We start from the raw sequence: 21,625 nt of genomic DNA, 5'->3' as shown, positions 1-21,625 counted from the left end.
AGAGAGAGAGAGAGAGAGAGAGAGAGAGAGAGGAGATAAGTATCCGCTGAGCCGATAGCTGATCTTGGATCAAGCTGCTTCTTTGCAGTGCTATTTAAGACTTATGTGTTTTGAGGAGATCAACAGTTCTTGAGTCAGTGCTATTCTGGGCTGTTCTTTGTGCTCTGAGCTGGCATTCAGTGTATTTGGCACACTCCTGGCACTGGCCTTGCACTATACATCTCCAGTGATCTCTGGCAGGTTTGCACATTATTACCATGCTGTGCCATGCTGCTGCTTTTACTTTGTAAACAGTTTGCGTCCTTAGATTTTCTTCTTACGTTATTGCCCATCAATCATTATTGCCAGTTCTTAGCAGACAGTCTGCACGTTTTTTTTTTTTCATTTTTATAGCCAGCTATCAAAATGAATAATCACCTTTTCTTCCTGTGTCAAAAAATTACAGCCCTCAATTCATTATCAGCTTACTTAGACTAACCCTGACGTACCCCTGCTAGATATTTATTCCTATAATAATATTTACAGCAGTGGCTGCCAAATGGTCACTCTACACTAAGAGTGCTATTTGAAACTGATTAGCAAATAATGCATTTCACAAGCTTTTTTTTTTTCTGAGAAAATTGACTTCTCACTCACTGTTTTGCAAGTGCATGTGAAAAAAAAAAAACACTTTTGGAGCAACTGAGCAAAAACAGGAATAATTTGTTGACCCCGAAGAGAAAAAGAAGTCTTGTGCCTAGTAAAGTACTCCTGTACTCCTCGGCCCTGATTTACTAAGATCAAGATAATAATTGTTTGAATTACACCACCGTATTAGTAAGGTTTAGAAATTAGGTATTTCCTGGTGCTATTTGTGTGAGCTCAGCCTTCTCGAGAGACAGTTAAACTGAAACAAAACTTTTCCCCAAGCACATTATCTGTAAAGTATAACAGTGAAGGTTGTGAAATGCATGGAAAAATTTTACCAACTACAATATGAACCCAAAATAAGACTGTGCATATTCTGTTTATAGCACAGGCTATATATCCAAACCTTTTCACACTCTCTGTTAAACGCAGGCTTTGGTAATTGAATACATTTCATGGACATAATAATTTGTGCAGACAATCACCATTCTTAAAGGGACTTGGGATTTGATGACTTATACTGTGCCTAATAATTTAATGTATTTGGGGTGACTTGGCTGCATGTTGTACCCCAAATTGCATAGTCATTACACACAAAACCATTATGGAGACAAGCCATTATGCAGTGTTTTGAATTGTTTTCCACATAAAAATATAATGAGTTATGAAATAAATGATGTTTGCCGTGTATATTTTTCAGAAACAACGTGGAAAATGCCGTCTACTTTAGCCACAAAGACGACCCATACACACAAAACCTCAGGTAATGTCAACCTACTTAAGCTGCATTACTCAAGTCTCACTTTGTTCCCGATTCTAAATCTGTTGAATGTCTTTTGTTATCACAAATACCAAAGAAACTACAGATAATATTTTGCAAGTGTTCCTTTTCCTTATTAACCTCACTTGGCTAGCTATGTTACATCATTAAAATGATCAATATCAGTGATGAACCGTTACTATTAGAGCTGGGATTTCAGCTCAGCCAAAACTTAGCCAGACACCAAATAAACGACAGGGCAAAGGATTTTGCAAGGGCTTAGCAGCAGGGTACCAGGTCGCTCCATTGTGTGTAGCTGTTGATGCTGATTTTAAAAGTAACTCAGTAAATTACATTGGGAAATGAACACTTACGTCTGAGTGAAAAATACTGTGGCGAGTGTGCGTTAGGGTGACCATTTCCATAACACCAAAAACATTATGCAGCATATCGATAAATTACTATGGTGTACCGTACATAGGACTCTGGTATACTCTCATTTACAATACAATTTTGTCTCATCTCTCATCTCATTATCTCTAGCCGCTTTATCCTTCTACAGGGTCGCAGGCAAGCCGGAGCCTATCCCAGCTGACTACGGGCGAAAGGCGGGGTACACCCTGGACAAGTCGCCAGGTCATCACAGGGCTGACACATAGACACAGACAACCATTCACACTCACATTCACACCTACGGTCAATTTAGAGTCACCAGTTAACCTAACCTGCATGTCTTTGGACTGTGGGGGAAACCGGAGCACCCGGAGGAAACCCACACGGACACGGGGAGAACATGCAAACTCCGCACAGAAAGGCCCTCGCCGGCCACGGGGCTCGAACCTGGGCCTTCTTGCTGTGAGGCGACAGCGCTAACCACTACACCACCGTGCCGCCCATACAATTTTGTGTGGTTTAAAAATTATGTTTGTGTAGCTGAATAGGAAAAAATATTAATGAAAAGTCAAAAGTGGGCGGCACGGTGGTGTAGCGGTTAGCGCTGTTGCCTCACAGCAAGAAGGTCCTGGGTTCGAGCCCTGTGGCCGGAGAGGACCTTTCTGTGCGGAGTTTGCATGTTCTCCCTGTGTCCGCGTGGGTTTCCTCCAGGTGCTCCGGTTTCCCCCACAGTCCAAAGACATGCAGGTTAGGTTAACTGGTGACTCTAAATTGACCGTAGGTGTGAATGTGAGTGTGAATGGTTGCCTGTGTCTATGTGTCAGCCCTGTGATGACCTGGCGACTTGTCCAGGGTGTACCCCGCCTTTCGCCCGTAGTCAACTGGGATAGGCTCCAGCTTGCCTGCGACCCTGTAGAACAGGATAAAGTGGCTAGAGATAATGAGATGAGATGAGATTTCATGTGGCCCATCAGTGAAATCATAAGACTAGTGTACTCACCAAAATAGTTGATTGTCTATCTGCAATACTTCTGTTCTTTCCTGGCTGCATCCAAGAGTATTTTGGTTCCAATGAACTTCTTGTACACCTCTGTGCAGGGATAAGTGAAATTGACACACACTTGCAGCTCAGCCTTGACACTGTCCACATCCAGACGATTCCTCTCGTTTCTCCATGCAGTTGTCATCATTGAAAATACATGTTCTGTGTGTGCATTGCTGCATGGGATGGAGAAAATATAGGTGCTGACCTTCCTGAGATTCACAAGTGGTGCATCTGCTTTGGAAAACAGTTTCAAATATCGTTCCTCACTGTGGCAACCTTCCATTTCTGGTGAACTAAAGGAACCTTCCACCATGGCATATTCCTCATACAGTCCATCCATATCAGTGGCGGCTGGCTTTTGTAAAAGTGAGGGAGGAAGGAATGCTTGGTTGAAGGTCACGGGCCCCAATGCGACCGCACCTGCTGGACCGGCTATAGTTACACGCACGGGTTGAGTTGATAATAGTTTTTCCTGAATAATTCATTAACATCCTTTCCACGGTGTCAAACAACTGGCAACAGTCAACAAGTAAAAGAACAACAATAACATTATTTCACAACTATTTACATGGGATATAGCCGTGTTTAAGACAAACATTGATGTTAAGGAATGATTCAGGCCAACTGATTGAGGCTCCCTATTTATATATCCAGTCAATTCTCCGTGCTGTCTGATTTGCAAATCTATCTGTGACCTGATCGTACCACGCTGGATCTTTTTGGAGTGTCTTGAGAATCTTTTTTTCAATTGAAATAATGGCCAGATGTTTTAATCTCTCCTGCCCCATTGCGTTGCGTGTGTACGTTTTAATTCTCTTGAGGCACGAAAAACTCCTTTCAACCCCTGCAGAGGTTGCGCCAATTGTTCCAATCAGGGACATGAGCCTGTACAACTGTGGCATCACCCCATCAAGACCGCTGGACTTCATGAAGCCAAGGGCATCGCAAAGTTTTCTTGATGAATTTATTTCTGCATTGTGATAAAAATGCTGCAGTTCGATTCTCAGCTTTTCTTGATCAAAAAGGTGGCCATATGTCTCCATCAAATTTGACAGTAGCTGCGTAGGAAATGATATTTTGAACGAGTCGAATTTCGCCGCATCCAAAAGCTCCATGAAGCGCAAGCGGTCGAGGTGTTGAAAGCGCTGAGTTATTTGAGTGCGCAAGTTGTCGTGGATGGAATCATAAAGTGCTCTGTAGGACTGACGGGGATTAAGCAGCCTTCTTTTGACCCTGTGAGACAAGTCAGGGTCTTCTGTTAGAGAGGCAGCCCTGGCGTAGATTTTGTCAAAGGCGCTCTGTACTTTTAGCTCATCCAATATTTGCAGGAGATTCTCTATTCGCCGTTTGCAAAAGGCGACATCCATGGATTTGTGCTGCAAGATGTCAAACACCACGTCAGTGTGCAAAAACAACTGCTCAAAAGTGAAGAGTAAAAACGCAAATTCAAACTCTTGCATTTTCGACCTCAAACCATCAGCTAAACGTATTGTCTCATCATCCATCATTGGGCGCTCAGTAATGTTCTCGAAAATCTGAAGTAGTTCGTCATAATTTGAAGCAACCGTGTTCACGACCCTAGAGGAAAAGTTCCAGCGAGTGGGAGCGCTCCGGGGAATGCGGGCGCAACTGAACTCCTCGAGTAAAGAAACCCTCTTGCTGGACTTGGAGAAAAAAGACGTGAAGCCACCCAAGTGAGCAAAGAAGTATTTTGCTTGGGGAATGGTCTTAACACCCTGACTTAAAACTAGGTTTAAGCGATGTGCATAGCAGTGGACAAATGTTGCACAGGGAGCCAATTCTCTCACTTTAGCCTGAAGGCCATTCAAGTCCGAGGCCATGACCGCAGCACCATCGTAAGTCTGAGTGACAAGTTTATCCTTGAAATTGAAACCTGACAACTCAGTCTGCACGAAATCGAACAAGGATTGTGCACTGCGACCACTGGACACATCAAAAAATCCTAGAAAGCGTTCCTGAATTGTACCTTGATTATCGACATAGCGCAAGATGACAGACAGCTGTGAATGACAGCTTATGTCTGTGGTCTCGTCGATTTGCCATGAGAAGAAGGGTGCCGTGTTAAGTTGCTTTTGGATTTCTGAATTAATTGAACCAGCTATAGCGGATATTAGATCATTCTGGATTGTTTTTGACATGCCTGTGAAGACAGTCGAACTTTCCAGATGCTCTGCCAGAACACGATCATAGCGAGCAATAACCTCCGCTAGCTCCCTGTAATTGCCCTTATTGTCCGAATTCCCCCCTTCTTCATGTCCCCTCAGTGACAACTCTTGCATGCCTAGGTAGGCTGTTGCACCTATCAGACGTTTTAATACCTCTCTATTGCGACTCACTTTAGCATTGTGCTGCTGGATTTGCAGCCGCACACCCTCATCTACCACCCTATCTATTGGCATGGTGCCTAGTAAGGACAGTCGGATAGCAGCACCAACGTGGTCTTGACACTTCTCATGGCGTTTGGTTGCCCTATCTAGATTTTTTAAATCATTGAAACCATGAACACTCCACGCTTGTGATTTGGCATTGTTCATTAGCAAACAGGGCCAGCAATATAATCGATGGGTGGTAACGCTACCAGTGAGCCATGTGTACCTAGCAAACCATGTAGCATTCACTGTACTGCCTTTGCCATTGGGTTTTGTGATTTCGATTTTAGGGGTTGGTCTACCTGCTGCTTTGATGGCTAATTTTTCACTGTAGCTCAGCCCATGGAAGGGTTTTGCAAGCAAAACATTCACCACGTCCTCTGTTTCCATTACTTTATTCGTAGAATATCTATAACATAGTCAATCCACTTCCACCTCGCCGTTCTCACTCTGACTGCCGAAGTGCCCGAGTCACCGGATCTAGAAGTTAAGTTTGATAAGATAACCCCTCCCCCCAGGCAGCTAAGGCCTCTACTTATTGGTTCATTGCGCAACGAGGGCTGCAGCCTATTGGTTGATATTTTGTAGCACTTGTCAGATCTCTTAGCTAGTCCCACCCTCTTAGAGGAGGATTTTCCTCCTCTCTCTCATTGAAGTCTGTGTTAACCACGAGCCGCCAGTGCCGGAGACTGTTTGAATCGGAGTGAATGGGAGCCGAAGGGAGGAAGATCCTCCGTGCAATAATTTCTAATAGCGAGCGATAGGGGGTGCTAATGTAATTTCACCCAGAGAAACGAATATAATGTACATGTCGTATTTGGCAGTAAAATAGTAATATTCAAGGACAGCAATTCATTAAATTGTCTCGTCTCGTCTTCTTCCGCTTTATCCGGGACCGGGTCGCGGAGGCAGCAGTCTAAGCAGGGAAGCCCAATTCATTAAATTGGTCAAGACAATTTCAACTTTTTATTCTTAGAATTTTTAAGGAGGATCTTCCTCCCTCTCCTCACTGGAGAAGCCACCTGTGAATATCAATGTCCAGATTGCAGGCCTGGACAGCAGCACTGTAGTCTTCAAATGGCACAGCAGTTGTGAGGCCAAGCTTGGCCACTTTGCTATGAAAGCTTGTGTCAGAGAAGTCATATCTTTCAGTGATGTATTTCTTTGCTCTTTCATAAAAACAAACAAAAAAACAGAAAATCTGCTTCACATTTTTTTGACTGGCAAGGGGGCAGCTGCTTCAGTTTGCTGTTAACAGTAAACCCAAAGAACCTGTCCTTCATCCTTCTTTCTAGCTTTTGTTTTAGTTCAGTCATTCCCTTAAACACAGGTGTAATGCTGAAGGATTTTGCCTCAAGTGCTTCGATCGTGTCAGAGAACATCTTCAGAACATGACTGAGAAACAGAAAATATGTCTCTGACACCTCATATCTTTCCTCTCCAAAACATCTCGACACAATTCTGGCACATTCCTTCTCACCCACACTCTGGAAGTACCGTAGCTGGTCAGGGCCTTCCAATATTTCAGGATTCTGTCAGTGGATGGCAGCAGGGACAACCACCTGGTGACAGCATGCCGCAGCAGGTTGCATTCCTCCACTTCCACAAACTCACAGAATTCCTTCAATTGTGCTGTTCTGCTTGCTGATATGCTGAAATGGCTGGAAACCTTCAGCACAGCATTTTCCACATCAAAATCAAGGCTGCTTGCTGCATATCTGGTTGCGTTATGCAGGATATGGGCCAAACAGTTTGCAGGGAGCACATCTTTTTGGCTCAGTTTCAACTTCTGATACACACTGTTATGTTTGCCATAATTGACACTGGCATTGTCTGCTGCATATGCAGACATGTTCTTCACTTCTAAGCCAGACGTCTCAAGTTTTGCCAGCAGCTGGTTTGTTATGGCCTCTGACGTTTCGTTGCTGTCACTAGAGAAATCCAACAGGACATGTTGGATGCCTTCATCAAAGTGAAAATACCTTACCACAATGGGAAAACACTTGGTCGTTCCTTTATTTGAGGCGTCGGTTGCCAAGGAGAAGGGTAGGTTGTTTTCTTTTATGTAGTCGGTATGTAGCTGTACAGAATAGGGCCCGAGGACGTTCTCGCACAATACCTTGGCTTTCGATCGGCCACAGGTCATCCCTTTAGCTGTGGGCGAGTCACTGAAAATCTCCCGGTCCACTTTCATGCCGCAGTCTACACTTCTGTACGACTGGTGATGCTTTACAGCATGGTAAACCTTACACAGCTCAGCAGCAGTTATTTTATTATCCAAGGGCGACGAAGCTTCACGAAAAATGTCCTCATTGAGGAGGTACCTGCTGCACGTCTATTGCTTTAATGTTTCTCCGTATCCGCATGCCGTTCAATGGCAGCTTTCCCCTTACTGCTTACATCAACATCACATCCACAAAGTTTGCAGAAGCCATGGAATGAGTCTTGACTGCTTATCGACATAAACTCATGCTCTTTCGTCCATTCTGAATTGAACAAGGTCTTACGTTTTGGCATGATGCTAACTTTCTGTCAATGAAGCTGGCATACAGTACATATGACTTATGGCCCTTTTCCACTACCCTTTTTCAGCTCACTTCAGCCCGATACGGCTCGCGTTTCGACTATCTAAGAACAGCACGACTCAGCTCGCTTCAACCCTGCTTAGCACCCAAAACTCGCACTGTTTTGGAGTGGGGCTGAAGCGAGCCAAACCGAGCTGAGTGAGGCTAGGGGCGTGAGCAGACACTCCCCTGTGCACTGATTGGTGAGGAGGAGTGTCCTCACATGCCCACACACGCCCCGCGAGCACGCTGGGATCTGTAAACACCGTAAACCCGGAAGAAGGAGAATTACAAGAATTATGAAGCTTTATGCGCCTCGCCTCATCTATACGCTCTTGCCAGTATCTGTTGGCGTTGTCGGTGACAATAAGCCACAGCACCAAGACCAGCAACACTAACGACACCATGTCCTCCATGTTTATTGTTTACTCTCCGGGTTGTGAGACTACCGCTTAAAAGATCACTGATGTCACTGTTTGCGCCGCCTAACGACATCACCTGACGTCCACCCACTTTCGCTAACTCCACCCAATGTGTCCACCCACTTCCAGCCAGCACGGTTCAGCGCGGTTGTAGTCGAAATGCAACTCCAACAGCCCCACTCAGCTCGACTCAGCCCAACTCAGCACGGCACGGCACGGCTCAGCCCAACTCAGCCGCGTTGGTAGTGGAAAAGCGGCAATAGCAGCACATGGAGCCTTGTTTACATTTTTAACCAATGATATAGCAGATATTTATCTGACACCGCTCTTAGCCAATCATTTGTTAGACCAGATGTGTTACGTTGTATTGCGTCCCAGCAAAGATTTTAGAACTCCGCTCTTCAAGCCTAGTGCCTCAAAAAGGAGGACAAATACGCGTCTGGCTTGATGCTGCGCCGGACGCCGGACAGGGCATTCAAAAGCCGGACTGTCCGGCCTAAAGCCGGATGTCTGGCCACCCTGGTGTGTGTGTGTGTGTGTGGGGGGGAAGAAGAGTCTGGAGACAGAAATCTTAGTTTCTCGGTCGTTAGCCTGTGCTGCACTGGCTTGACTGCTTTATTAGCATTCACTGACACTACTGATGAACGCTACACCGACTGGAAGGTGACTTCACTGCTGCGCCAACTCACGGTTAAGCTTGCGTTGGCCTTTGAGATGGCTGAGGACGATACATTTTTGGTCCCTCCAAATGTATAAATCAAAATCTGATTGGTTAATTCATTGGTCACTTCCTACATAAACCTACACTGCCATGGCCTTCTGTCCCGGTAATGAAGTCCTAACCAATGACTGAACCGGCTTTAAACTCTTCTCAGCCTAGAGACAACAAAGAAAAAAAATCTCACTGGATAACTCGATTTTAATGTTTTCAGGGCAGTAACGCTTTAATTTCTGAAGCACATTTGATAGAAAATGAGGCCAAATTAGAAGAGAATAATTAAAATGAAGGAATGAAAGAAATTAAATATAACATTTGAAATGCTGATATGTTTGGGCCTTCTGTGAACGCCTAGAAGGCCCAGACGGTTCCCCTCTGATTAATATTAACATTAAACCTGCTATATAACACCCCTACGTAGTGACAGTGACGCAATGGCAGTCATTACACTGTGAAAATATATTTATGTGCTTTTTTGGTCATCACATAAGACAACATCATATTCTTGCTTAGAAGAATGAAGCTAATGTAGCTCGTTTTCATGGTTTTTAAATGTATGTCAGTTTGGAAAGTGTTATCACAGAGCTGTATGTTATTGCAAAGCTGTGTGATTTGAGTCAGGCCTTGTGTGTATTTAACATCAAAATTGACAAAAGAAGCTGATGCCTTTCAGAATGAGACTTTATGAAAACTCATGTTCGATGTCTTATATATAAATGGCTTGTATAGATGTTTGCTCAGTCAATATATTTAAAACAAGGTCGGTAGGATCAGCAGATCCCCTTATATAGTTATAATTATGTACTTGTGAACAATATACAGTACTGTGATACGTCTGTTCAAGATAATATATTTAACAGTTATTCCACAAAATTGAGTCGTACTGTACATGAGCTGATAGCCAACTAGGCGCATAGTACCGAGTCGGCTATAAGCCGTGTACAACGAGATTGAGTGGAATAACTGTTTTATTCTATCCACATTCACTGGATTTTGAGAAATGGAGCATTTTTATTTTTATTTTTTGCAAATTTGATAACTAAAAACTTTGTACAAAACATCCGACAAAATAATTTCCGCTTAGAATGTAAACAAACCGGCAAAATGACAGGAGCAATTTGTGAAAAATGCGATAATAATTCTGGAATTATTCATCTCATCTCATCTCATTATCTCTAGCCGCTTTATCCTGTTCTACAGGGTCGCAGGCAAGCTGGAGCCTATCCCAGCTGACTACGGGCGAAAGGCGGGGTACACCCTGGACAAGTCACCAGGTCATCACAGGGCTGACACATAGACACAGACAACCATTCACACTCACATTCACACCTACGGTCAATTTAGAGTCACCAGTTAACCTAACCTGCATGTCTTTGGACTGTGGGGGAAACCGGAGCACCCGGAGGAAACCCACACGGACACGGGGAGAACATGCAAACTCCACACAGAAAGGCCCTCGTCGGCCACGGGGCTCGAACCCAGACCTTCTTGCTGTGAGGTGACAGCGCTAACCACTACACCACCGTGCTGCCCGTAATAACATCTCATCTCATTATCTCTAGCCGCTTTATCCTTCTACAGGGTTGCAGGCAAGCTGGAGCCTATCCCAGCTGACTACGGGTGAAAGGCGGGGTACACCCTGGACAAGTCACCAGGTCATCACAGGGCTGACACATAGACACAGACAACCATTCACACTCACATTCACACCTACGCTCAATTTAGAGTCACCAGTTAACCTAACCTGCATGTCTTTGGACTGTGGGGGAAACCGGAGCACCCGGAGGAAACCCACGCGGACACGGGGAGAACATGCAAACTCCGCACAGAAAGGCCCTCGCCAGCCCCGGGGCTCGAACCCAGGACCTTCTTGCTGTGAGGCGACAGCGCTAACCACTACACCACCGTGCCGCCCCCCCGTAATAACAATTATTGAAAAATAAAAAATATATATATTTGTTCTTACCATCAAATACTTTTATTCCATATTTTGTTGCTTTTTTTTGGGGGGGGTTGTTTTCAAGTAGAGTTTTTATTTTGTCATCGGTTCATTCAGCAACATGCTCCGCCATTTTTTTTCTCTACTCACGGTATATGAGCTGATAGCCTGGTAGTAAAGTAGCCAATCAGAGCGCACGATTGCTCAAATCCAGTCAATGTGGATAGAATAATAAGGCATGTATTATAAGGTAAGTGATCTATATGATCTGATTCCCTGTCCTGTGTATGTGTATTCCTGTCTCGCTGCTCTTCCTGTCCCAGTGCCAAGTAAAGATTATGTTCTGTTCAGGATAATGATTCATTTAATACTAAAATTAATTTTTCAACCTAAACATTATCCCTCCCCATTAATAAGCCTGAAAATTTCAAATCATATTCTATCATATTCTACGTTCTTATATAATTTTAGCCTGGGAGTAACAAGATGACATGCAAGTGCCTTGAAATGAAATTATAACCAATATGGAGATCATAAGAAAATGGCACAAGGGTCGGTGCAGTCTGAGGGACAACATCCAGAGACTCCTGTGTAACATAACATTGCAACGATGTGTTTCAAGACACCAGGCATTGAATCACAAGTTCAGGGACAGAGACACAGACAAAGCGGAAAGGAGGGAAAGGAAAAGCAGATATATCCAGTGTCGGTGGTGATGTCACAGAGGTTACACTTGTTAAAAAATGTCCTTGAGGGGGATTAGAAAAACAGCTTGCGAGTCCCAGTAGAGTTGCAGACTGCGTGGGTTGGCCTGAAGCATCTCTGCACCACTCTTACATTATCCCCCTCATTTATTATAATGCTGCACATCATTTGTCAGACTGATCTTGCTTTTGCCATTTTTTTCATTTCGCCATTCATCATGCAGATGTGAAAGTGTACGTTACTGTAGTATCTTGTAGTAACTCCTAAAAATCGGCTGTTAGTGTTTATAGTTAGAAAAATTGATGTTCGAATGACATGATAATTAATGTCCAAACGACCAAATATCTTGGATATTTTTTAAATGCACAGTGTGATTTCAGAGTTCTAACTGATGTGAACCCCTGATCTGTATGATTTCAGTAAATGGATCACAGTCTACTGATATTCCTGTGAAGCGGCTGGAGAAAGTAGACAGGATGGTGCGGAAAATCAGCGTGAACAGCCAGGTACAGTCCTACTCGGGCAGGTTGGGCATGGGATCGTTAGGAGGATTGATCTGGATGTCTGTGTGATGTATTACTTAAAACACGAATGTGAGGTTCCATTTCTGAAGGACCACAGCACTGCAGAGTTCAATTCACACGCGATTCAGCTTATCAGCTAATTAGCAAGGCCTTCACATTGGAAGATAAATCGCTGTATGGCTGTGAGTTTGACACTTCTGGAGAATAAAAATGCACCTTGAGATCACACTGGATCAGTGTGTCTATTATTCAGCAGGATGACTGGTTTACATCTACATACAAGTGATATGAGCTGAACAGTTAAGGAAGGCTTTTGCTCAAGGGCTTAGCATTGTTAATAGGGAGGTCCGGGGAGTATTTTGTATCATTATCTCAGACTTTTAACCATTCCACCATCACAAACATAAAGCCATAACATTGGTACTTCTATATCGTAAGATGCAACAATATTGTAGTCCTGCAAGCCAGACATCTAGCTTTTCATAGACAGTATGTTTTGTTGCTAAATGGTGCTAAGAACCACATACTTTCAGAAGAAGAGGCCACTTGATTGTGCGACCAACCACTGGTGTGACTGGTGCTACATCAAAAACACACACATTATGTCTACATTATTCATAGTGTTCAAACGTTCTCCACAAGACTGATGAAAAAAAAAAAAAAAAATATATATATATATATATATATATATATATATATATATATATATATATATATATATATATATATGGGCGGCATGGTGGTGTAGTGGTTAGCGCTGTCGCCTCACAGCAAGAAGGTCCGGGTTCGAGCCCCATGGCCGGCAAGGGCCTTTCTGTGCGGAGTTTGCATGTTCTCCCCGTGTCCGCGTGGGTTTCCTCCGGGTGCTCCGGTTTCCCCCACAGTCCAAAGACATGCAGGTTAGGTTAACTGGTGACTCTAAATTGACCGTAGGTGTGAGTGTGAATGGTTGTCTGTGTCTATGTGTCAGCCCTGTGATGACCTGGCGACTTGTCCAGGGTGAACCCCGCCTTTCGCCCGTAGTCAGCTGGGATAGGCTCCAGCTTGCCTGCGACCCTGTAGAACAGGATAAAGCAGCTAGAGATAATGAGATGATATATATATATATATATATATATATATATATATATATATATATCATCTCATCTCATTATCTCTAGCTGCTTTATGTTAAAGATCCTGAAACCTCTGGCCAGAAAAGTGTACAGTAAGCATCAGACACATGGTGACCATCAGCAGAGCACCTGAGACTAAAACTGAATAGATATGCCTTTAGTATTACTGATATTAAACCAGCATAACTAACAGTTATTCCACGAAATCGAGTCGTACGAGTTGATAGCTGACAAGGTGCATAACTCTGAGTCGGCTATGAGCCATGTACGATGAGATAGAATAAAACAGTTATTCCACTCAACTGTTTTATTCTATCCACATTCACTGGATTTGAAGAAACAGAACATTTTTATTTTTTGCAAATTCGAAAAATAAAATCTTTGTACAAAACGTCCGACAAACTCATTTCCGCTAAGAATGTAAACAAACTGGTGAAATGATGGTAGCAATTTGTGAAAAATGTAATAATAATAATAATTCTTGAAAAATAAAAAAGATATGTTCTTATCATCGAATACTTTCATTCCATATTTTGTTGCTCTTTTTTTTTTTTTGCTTTTTTTGTTTTTGTTTTTTGAGTACAGTTTTTATTTCGTCCTCGCTTGGTTCAGCAACATGCTCCGCCATGTTCTTCTTCTTCTTCAGGGATTTTTGGTGGTTGACAAACAAACTTAAAGGTGCATTACTGCCACTGACTGGGCTGGAGTATGGAACAGGAGATATTGGGGGGCATATTCTTTTAGCTATTTCTGTTTCTTTTAAAGCTATACAGCCTTTCAATTTCATAAAATCAGTGAAATTTAGTTCCCTCTGAAATTTGGTCATTGTGATATATGTTTATTTCTGCAATATCTCAAAAACCCAGACCATTCTGTTGCTGGGAAGTTATTTAATTTGAGGGGATTCGCAAATAATGTGCATGAAATCACAGTCAAGCAGACAGAGGAAGTCCGGTGTGCGCATGCACAGGTTTACCTGCTTCTTCCTCTTCTTTTTCTTCTTCTTTTGGGTTTTATAGCAGCTGGCATCTACAGTGTTGCTTTACTGCCATCTACAGGTTTATCTTGACCGTGCACTGACAGTTACATCATTCTGTTGCTAAACAAATGGCTGATCACACTGAGGTGCTTGCTGACATTTATTAGTTTGGTCCTGCGTTTCCTTTCCTTCGCAGCATCACGTCTTTTCTTCTCGCTTTCCGTTACTGTAGTCCACGGGCGATTGCTCTAAGACAACGAGGGAGGCTCAGCCTCCTCTAAAAATGACGAACATCGTGTAGGATGAATTGCGCTAGGCTTATGTTATAGCCGACCTTATAACATTGCTATTTCAGATCCAGAATCATAGAAATATATGTGCTCAACCCAACTACAGTGCGAAATCATTCCGTTATAACTTTCCCCAGTTCACCTAATGTGTGCGTGAGTTTTTCCCCCTCGTGACAGCGCGATGCAGCCCAGCCTCAGTGGACTTCAATGGCATTTGGGAGCGATGCGCTTTTCAATCTCAAAATGCAAGACGATTATTGGACAAATACTGCGAAAACGCCTGCCCACAGAGTCTCACGGACTCCCAGCCTCAGTGGACTTCAATGGCATTTGGGAGCGATGCGCTTTTCAATCTCAAAATGCAAGACGATTATTGGACAAATACTGTGAAAACGCCTGCCCATGGAGTCTCACGGACTCCCAGCCTCAGTGGACTTCAATGGCATTTGGGAGCTATGCGCTTTTCAATCTCAAAATGCAAGACGATTATTGGACAAATACTGCGAAAATGCCCGCCCACGGACTCCCAGCCTCACAGTGGGAGGGACATGGCAAAGCTTTCCACGAGGAGATTGGTGATTGGTGAAAGCAGACGGATATTTTCTTTGATTGACAGCTCAATTCAACTATAGGCAGGCAGCGGTGAATTTCAGTTCAGTCCCATGCAGATTCGCAAGTGCTGTGGTGTATTGTAAGAGATCAGCTTACATTTCGATTTCATTCATTACATACGGTTTCTACCAGCTTTTTTAGTTTGTATATATTTTCATTGTAAATAAAGTGTAAATATAGTGTTGTCAAGTTTGCTATCTTAGTTCCGGAAGTTTCGTTTATTTGAGTGACTGAACTTGAACTTGAGGGGGCTAGTCAGCTAGCAAGAAAGCTGCGCACGGAGGCCAAGCATTGCTGATTTAATTTTGGCGAAGCCATTTGCCGGTCTTCCTTGCGAGGAAAAAATTAAAATTAAAGAGCAGGGTAGACCAACGCCTCAAACTGACTTGGTGAAAAAGGTAGGGAATAATACTCGTTCCTTTCAGCTCTCCTGGTACGAGAAAGTGAATTGGCTAACAGCAAGTGACCCACATCAACAACAGTAAATAGGCTACTTTAGTAATATGTCATGGATGGACCAAAAATATAGAATCTATTTAAAATGTTTATGCTGAGTATATTATATTGGAATATATATTTCTCTGGATATGAATTAAACACAGCTACAATTTGGAAAACATTTTTAAACAAAAACACAGCCGAGAACATTTCACACTACAGACCTGGATTAAAAGTGAAGGGTTATCAAAATTGTCAATAAAACATTTCTCAGTCAAAATAAGTAAAATATAGGGAAAGTGTCATTGAATGAAATGTGTGGCACCCAGCTCTATGTTTGGCTCCCCAAGGTCAGTGCTTGTGCCGATTCCAGAACACACTGCTGTTACTGCTGAGGTTCCTGACAAAGAGCTGCTTTCAATAATGATCAATTTTTAAACAACATGCCACAATTTTAAAATATAAAATGTTAAAATATACCCCCCCCCAACACCACCATCATGTATATTGGACAGTAGGCTAATGGGGCAAAAGAACCTGTTATTTCACAGTTTGTGACCCTGCCAACAATCAGCCAGATCAGAGGCAAGAGTATGGGCAAAATTGATGTGTTTTTTCTTTTTTCTTTTAAAATCTGGAAATATCGTAACCGACCAGCCTCCCCTGTTTGAAAGACTACCAGCCGCCACTGCTTTACTGCCATCTACAGGTTTATCTTGACCGTGCACTGACAGTTCCATCATTCTGTTGCTAAACAAATGGCTGATCACACTGAGGTGCTTGCTGACATTTATTAGTTTGGTCCTGCATTTCCTTTCCTTCGCAGCATAACGTCTTTTCTTCTCGCTTTCCGTTACTGTAGTCGGTCTTTCACGTTTCATTCGCATCCTCCATTTTCTTCTCCTGTTTCAAATTTGTATCCCACAATGCCTTGCACGAATGGGGAAAGCCCACCATGTGATGCATGATGTAGTATCTTGAATTGGGTCACAGTGAAGCAGGAAAAAATAGCGGAGAATTTGGGGCCACGTGGCCCTAAATTCATTAATTGTTCTATTTTAAAAAACCTAATAAAATATGAAGTCTGTGATTCGAATTCAGTAGCTTTTGGTCCACTAAACAAAAATAATTGGGTGTCAGGGAAAATTCTTTTTATGACCTACACTTGAAAAATCTGAAAGGCAGTCCACCTTTAAATGCTTGATAACAAAGTAATATATCTGACTTGATGCGCTCCGCCATTTTGTTTTTCTCTACTCACAGTATATGAGCTGATAGCCTAGTAGTAGAGTAGCCAATCAGAGCATGTGACAGCTCATATCCAGTGAATGTGGATAGGATAATAGCATGTCTATGCCTTTAGTATTACTATATGTTACAATGACACACAGCCAATATCATATATTCAGCAAGGTACAACTATGGCATGCCACCAGTATGGCACTGCCATTGGTATTGTTAGATGTTCATAAAAGGTGCCAGCAAGATGATGATCATGCCTTTAGCATTACTACATGTTTAAGAAATGAAAGTTGGATCTTATCTATATCACTGTAACAATTCAACAATCTGTGCCAAATATAAGCTGCCTGGCAGGCTTCTACCACTTCTTTCAAAATCATCTTTTGAATTCACTGCCAGGCTCAAATCAAATGCCAGATCACTTACAATCAAACCCTTCTCTGTTTGGCAGTCTCAGACAGCATATCTAGGCTGCAGGCTTTGTTGCCACCTGCAAGACTCCGTTAACAGTAACGCTCGAGTAACAGAGGAAATCAGAATAAGCAAAGCTCTGGGCAGGTCACGTGGCTGCCTGGCAGTGGGACGAGGGTGTGGGCATGCCAGCAAGCAGACTGGAACACAGGCCATATGGGCGTCCCACTCCTGGACACTGGCACGTGGTTAGCTCCTGATCCGAGGCCAGGTTCGAAAAAGACTGAACGAGGGAATCATAGCAGGGAAAGGTGTATGCAAGATTGGGACGAGAGGGAAACGAGGTCGAAAGGCGGTGTGGAGCTGGCATAAAGTGGGAGTGTATTGTCAGACGACAGGGTACAGAACGAGACGGGCAGTGTGGGGCCGCTGCCTCCATGTTCCTGAGAAAGGTGAGAGGCTGAATTGTTGTTTGGTGTTTAGTCCTTTCTTCGTGGTTCAATGTTAGGCGGTTTTGTTCTTCAGGTGAGTCCGTGTGTGTGGGTGTGCGTCTTTGATCAATCACATGTGTATATTTGTTTAAGAGCTTTCAAACGTTGCATCAGTATTACACCAAATAGAACATACAACGTGGTTGTTTTGCTTCGAGAGCATCGTGGACATTTGGAAAATGCAAAAGCAATCCAAAATCAAACACTGACAAAGATCCGAATACAGGGGTGGTGATGGATGCTGATGAGTTTGGGGGTAAATATAGCACAGTCTAGTTTTCGCGCCTTCACAAAACATACCAGCACAGACAGATGCACACTCTTCTCACTACCTTCTGCTCTGTGAATACAGCTATCATGTGACCTTTACGCAGAGATTAAAAATACATTTTAAAAAACCCTCCCTTTTTCACAATTCCAAGGAAGGGAAGGCTCTTCATTTTTCATTCTCTTGTCTCAATCTCGTATTCAGCTCACCTCTAATGATTAGACTCTCAGTAATTATTACACGGCCATTTCTCTCCTCACACTCCCTCCCTTTCCTTCTTCCTCCTCTTCTCTTTCTCAAGCACACGTCGAAATGCTAAAGAAGGAGGGAGGTGTGGTGGGGTTTGAGTAAAGAAAAGCTGTTTTCCCTCCTTGAGCTCCCATTTATGCTTTCTAACCCACTGTCTCTGTCACATTGTCTCTGGTTCCCTTCATCGAATTTCTCTTCCAGCTGTCTTGTGCTTTGTCTGCCTGCCTGCCTGCCTGCCTGCCTCTCTCTAACTTTACCTCTCTCTTCCTCACTCTCCCTTCGTTCTTACTGTTTGCATGCACTCAGCTTTCTATAGGACTGTAGGTGTGTCACACCTCCACTCACCCACTCACTTACTCATTCATCCTCGCTGTCTCACTCACTTTACCTTTCTATCTATCTGTCTGTCTGTCTGTCTGTCTGTCTGTCTGTCTGTCTCTCTTTCTCTCTTTTGCTCTTCTCATTGCAGTTGCACTATCACAAACCCCCCTACTCTCCAACAGCACTGGCACGCCCCTCTCCCTACACACACTCACATAAACACAGCCCACTCTGCACTGCTCACCACGGCAACACGGGCAAGCAGGCAGACGGCACGCGGGAGACGGTGGAAGAGAACGAGTGAGAGAGAAGGAGTGAAGGGAGCACCTGAGAGATGGATACAGAGGAAAGCTTTGACACAGAGGGCAGTTTTGACGATGCCTCCTGTCTGTCCCCACAGAGCCCCGGGTCCCTTTCACCGGCCAGGAGACAGAACAAGGAGAAAGAAATCAAGGAGACCAAAATCACAGTGAGTCTGGAGAAACAACACACACACACACACACACACACACACACACACACACACACACACACACACACACACACACAAATTCACAAATGTAAACAGCACAGCTGGAATACTCCAGAGACTGATTATGCGCATACTGACTTGATGATGATTGTATTGACATCCTCAGGCTGCAGCTCCCAGTAAGTCCTGGATAATGGATAGCTAGAGAGTAAAGGCAGAGTTTTCATTGCATACTCTCAATCACTAAAGTAATAACAAGAGGTTGAAATGTGAAGTGTAAGGTCATTACACTTTTAAAACTGCCCTTTGGGGTTGTAAACTCCCGGAGTGTTCTGCTGATGGGAAACATCTGTTCACTAGCTCAGTGCCACTCTCCTTGTGTGTGTTTCCTAAACGGGATTGCATCATTACGGTTTTACACTGTGAGTATACCTTGTCAACTGTATATTGTTACAGCTCTGAAGCTTCTCATTGGCTGGCACTTTGAGCGAGTGTGTTTGGACAGCTGATTTACAAACTGTCTTCGTAAATCAGACTCGTCGTATTGTGTTGGTGTCTCAACTTCCTTTTTTTTCCCTCCTCCCTTAGGCTTTTTCTTCTTAATCTCCAAAGACCACTTGGCATTCCATTCTCTGCTTTGACATGACTTTTAGTGTGTGCAGTGTGTACAAAACAGCTCCGGCATTGCTGACACTGACAGTGTGAGACCCATTTCTCATAGACACACAGCATCATTGCTGTTGGATATATAAAGAGAAATATATCAAACACACACAGTACTCTAACAATGGCCATATTGGTTGGGATCAGGAGTGTTGCTAGATCAGATGATGCACATCTTGTGTATGGTATACCGTACAGTTGTGGTGTGGTCCAATTGCGATTTGTATTAAGTTAAAGTAACATGCTTGCATTCATGCAGCCAGAAGAAGGTTCAGTGGCACGGATCGAGATGTGACCTTTTCTCAATTTGTAAGAGTATTAATTTATAGTAATAACAAATCACGTCGGCACAAATCACATATAAATGTATATCCAGTGTATGATATACAGTATGACATGGATATATCAGAGGTTCCTACCCCATTATTGTTGAAGTACCACTGTTCTGACTGTTTTGTTGTGTTGTGTTTCTTGCTTTAACACATCCAATCCCATTAATCAGCTAATGAACAGGCTGTATGTGGGTGTACCAAAGATCAAGGCTGGGAACTATTGTCCTCGATCACAATACAGTGGCGTCTATACACAAGTCTTGATACACAGATGACACTGGTATTGTGCGTCAAAGAAGGATGTATATAATTTGATCAAATTACATTTATTTGAATGCTCAATCGACAGGATATAATTCAAAGAGTAATACTGCACATAATTATGTAACCAGTAAGATCTGCCTGAGATGGTGTGAGAGAGAGAGAGAGAGAGAGAGAGCGAGAGAGTGAGAGATGGAGGAAAGGGAATGAATTAGGGATGCTGCATGTGCTGGAAAGCCAGACCGGACTTCTCGACTATTGTTTTGGAAGAGGGGTGTACTATTTCTGTCGCACCAACAGGATAGCAGAACCGTCCATCAGGGCCATAAAGCCCGCCCACTTGGGAGAGATAGCTGCAGCCCAGGGAATGGGGGAAGACTTGGCTAGTCCAGTTTCCATGGTGACAAAGGCACCAGAAGTGATTAATGGATGTTCAAATGAACCACACACACAAACACAAAGAAGGTTAGAGAGAAATATGGATTGTGAGAAGCACAAAGGGAAAGAGGACCTTTGATTTGTTTTTAGAACAGAAAATCATATGGCGCACTGTGTTTGAGATTCTGATTACTTTAAATACGTACTGTAGGTCTTGACAGATAATGACGGGTCGCTAAATCAAATATAAAGTGACGACAATCGTAATGTGCTTCTAGAAGCGCGTATGAACCTGCATTAAATGGATAAGGAAAACACTGGGTATGGTCTGTGCACATCATCAGCAGGCATGTATGTGTGTGTGTGTGTATGTACTGCATTGCATGTCAGTGGCTGAATATTGTGAGTTGCTCTGAGAGAGACTTAACAGGCGGTTTTCCCTGACAACCGAACTCAAAGCTGCTTTTGATCAATATGGTGGGATGGCTCAGATTTACGGAGAGGCAGCATTGGATTTTTTCCCCTTCTCTCCTGTGTTTGTGTGATGCAAAGCCGGTGACGTGTGCAGATCTATAAATCCAGACTCAAAGGCATTTTAAATAGCCCGACCCTTAATTCCCTCAAGCACTTGTTGCTTAATTTGAGATGCAGAAAAGGTTTTAAAATGAGCCTGAGACAGCTTGTAGAAAGAGGTTAAGTATTACCGAGCGTTATGTCAGGCAGTGTATGTATTGGGTAATGTGTCATGTTTAAGGCAAGTGGATCTCCATATGCTTTTGTCTATTTGAGTAAAGCACTACTCTGTTTCACAAAAGGAAAAAAAGTGTGTGCCTTCACAGCGAAATCAATTTGTTGCTTAGCAACAGAGGCCGAGCAGTCCACATTCTGAGCAGTGTTTGAGACCAGCGATGTTTGCTGGAGTGTGTGCTTGTGTACGTTTAAAGCAGTTCACTGCAGGTTTTCCATTGCAGTCTGTGCATGTTGTGCCAGAGGAACCCCAAACTAAATGGAGCTTT

The 21,625-nt window shown here is 43.3% G+C and overlaps 1 protein-coding gene across 2 annotated transcripts in view; it reads left to right on the top strand.

Annotated features, from left to right (window-relative positions):
* Nucleotides 1-21,625, top strand: part of gas7a (growth arrest-specific 7a) — an 87,046-nt gene that overhangs the window by 23,233 nt on the left and 42,188 nt on the right. The window contains exons 2-4 of one of the 2 annotated variants that reach the window (XM_060902610.1): nt 1,328-1,390; nt 11,984-12,069; nt 18,904-18,972. In XM_060902610.1, the coding sequence (XP_060758593.1) occupies nt 1,342-1,390; nt 11,984-12,069; nt 18,904-18,972 (204 nt within the window). In that variant the 5' untranslated portion in view covers nt 1,328-1,341. Of the gene's footprint in view, nt 1-1,327; nt 1,391-11,983; nt 12,070-18,729; nt 18,973-21,625 lie in introns of those variants that run through there. The other variant, XM_060902611.1, reaches the window with a different exon arrangement.

This window comes from Neoarius graeffei, chromosome 20, assembly GCF_027579695.1.
Source record: "Neoarius graeffei isolate fNeoGra1 chromosome 20, fNeoGra1.pri, whole genome shotgun sequence".
Lineage (NCBI taxonomy): Eukaryota > Metazoa > Chordata > Actinopteri > Siluriformes > Ariidae > Neoarius > Neoarius graeffei.
Note: the sequence above shows the minus strand (reverse complement) of the source record. Positions and strands in the feature narration are given on the sequence as shown.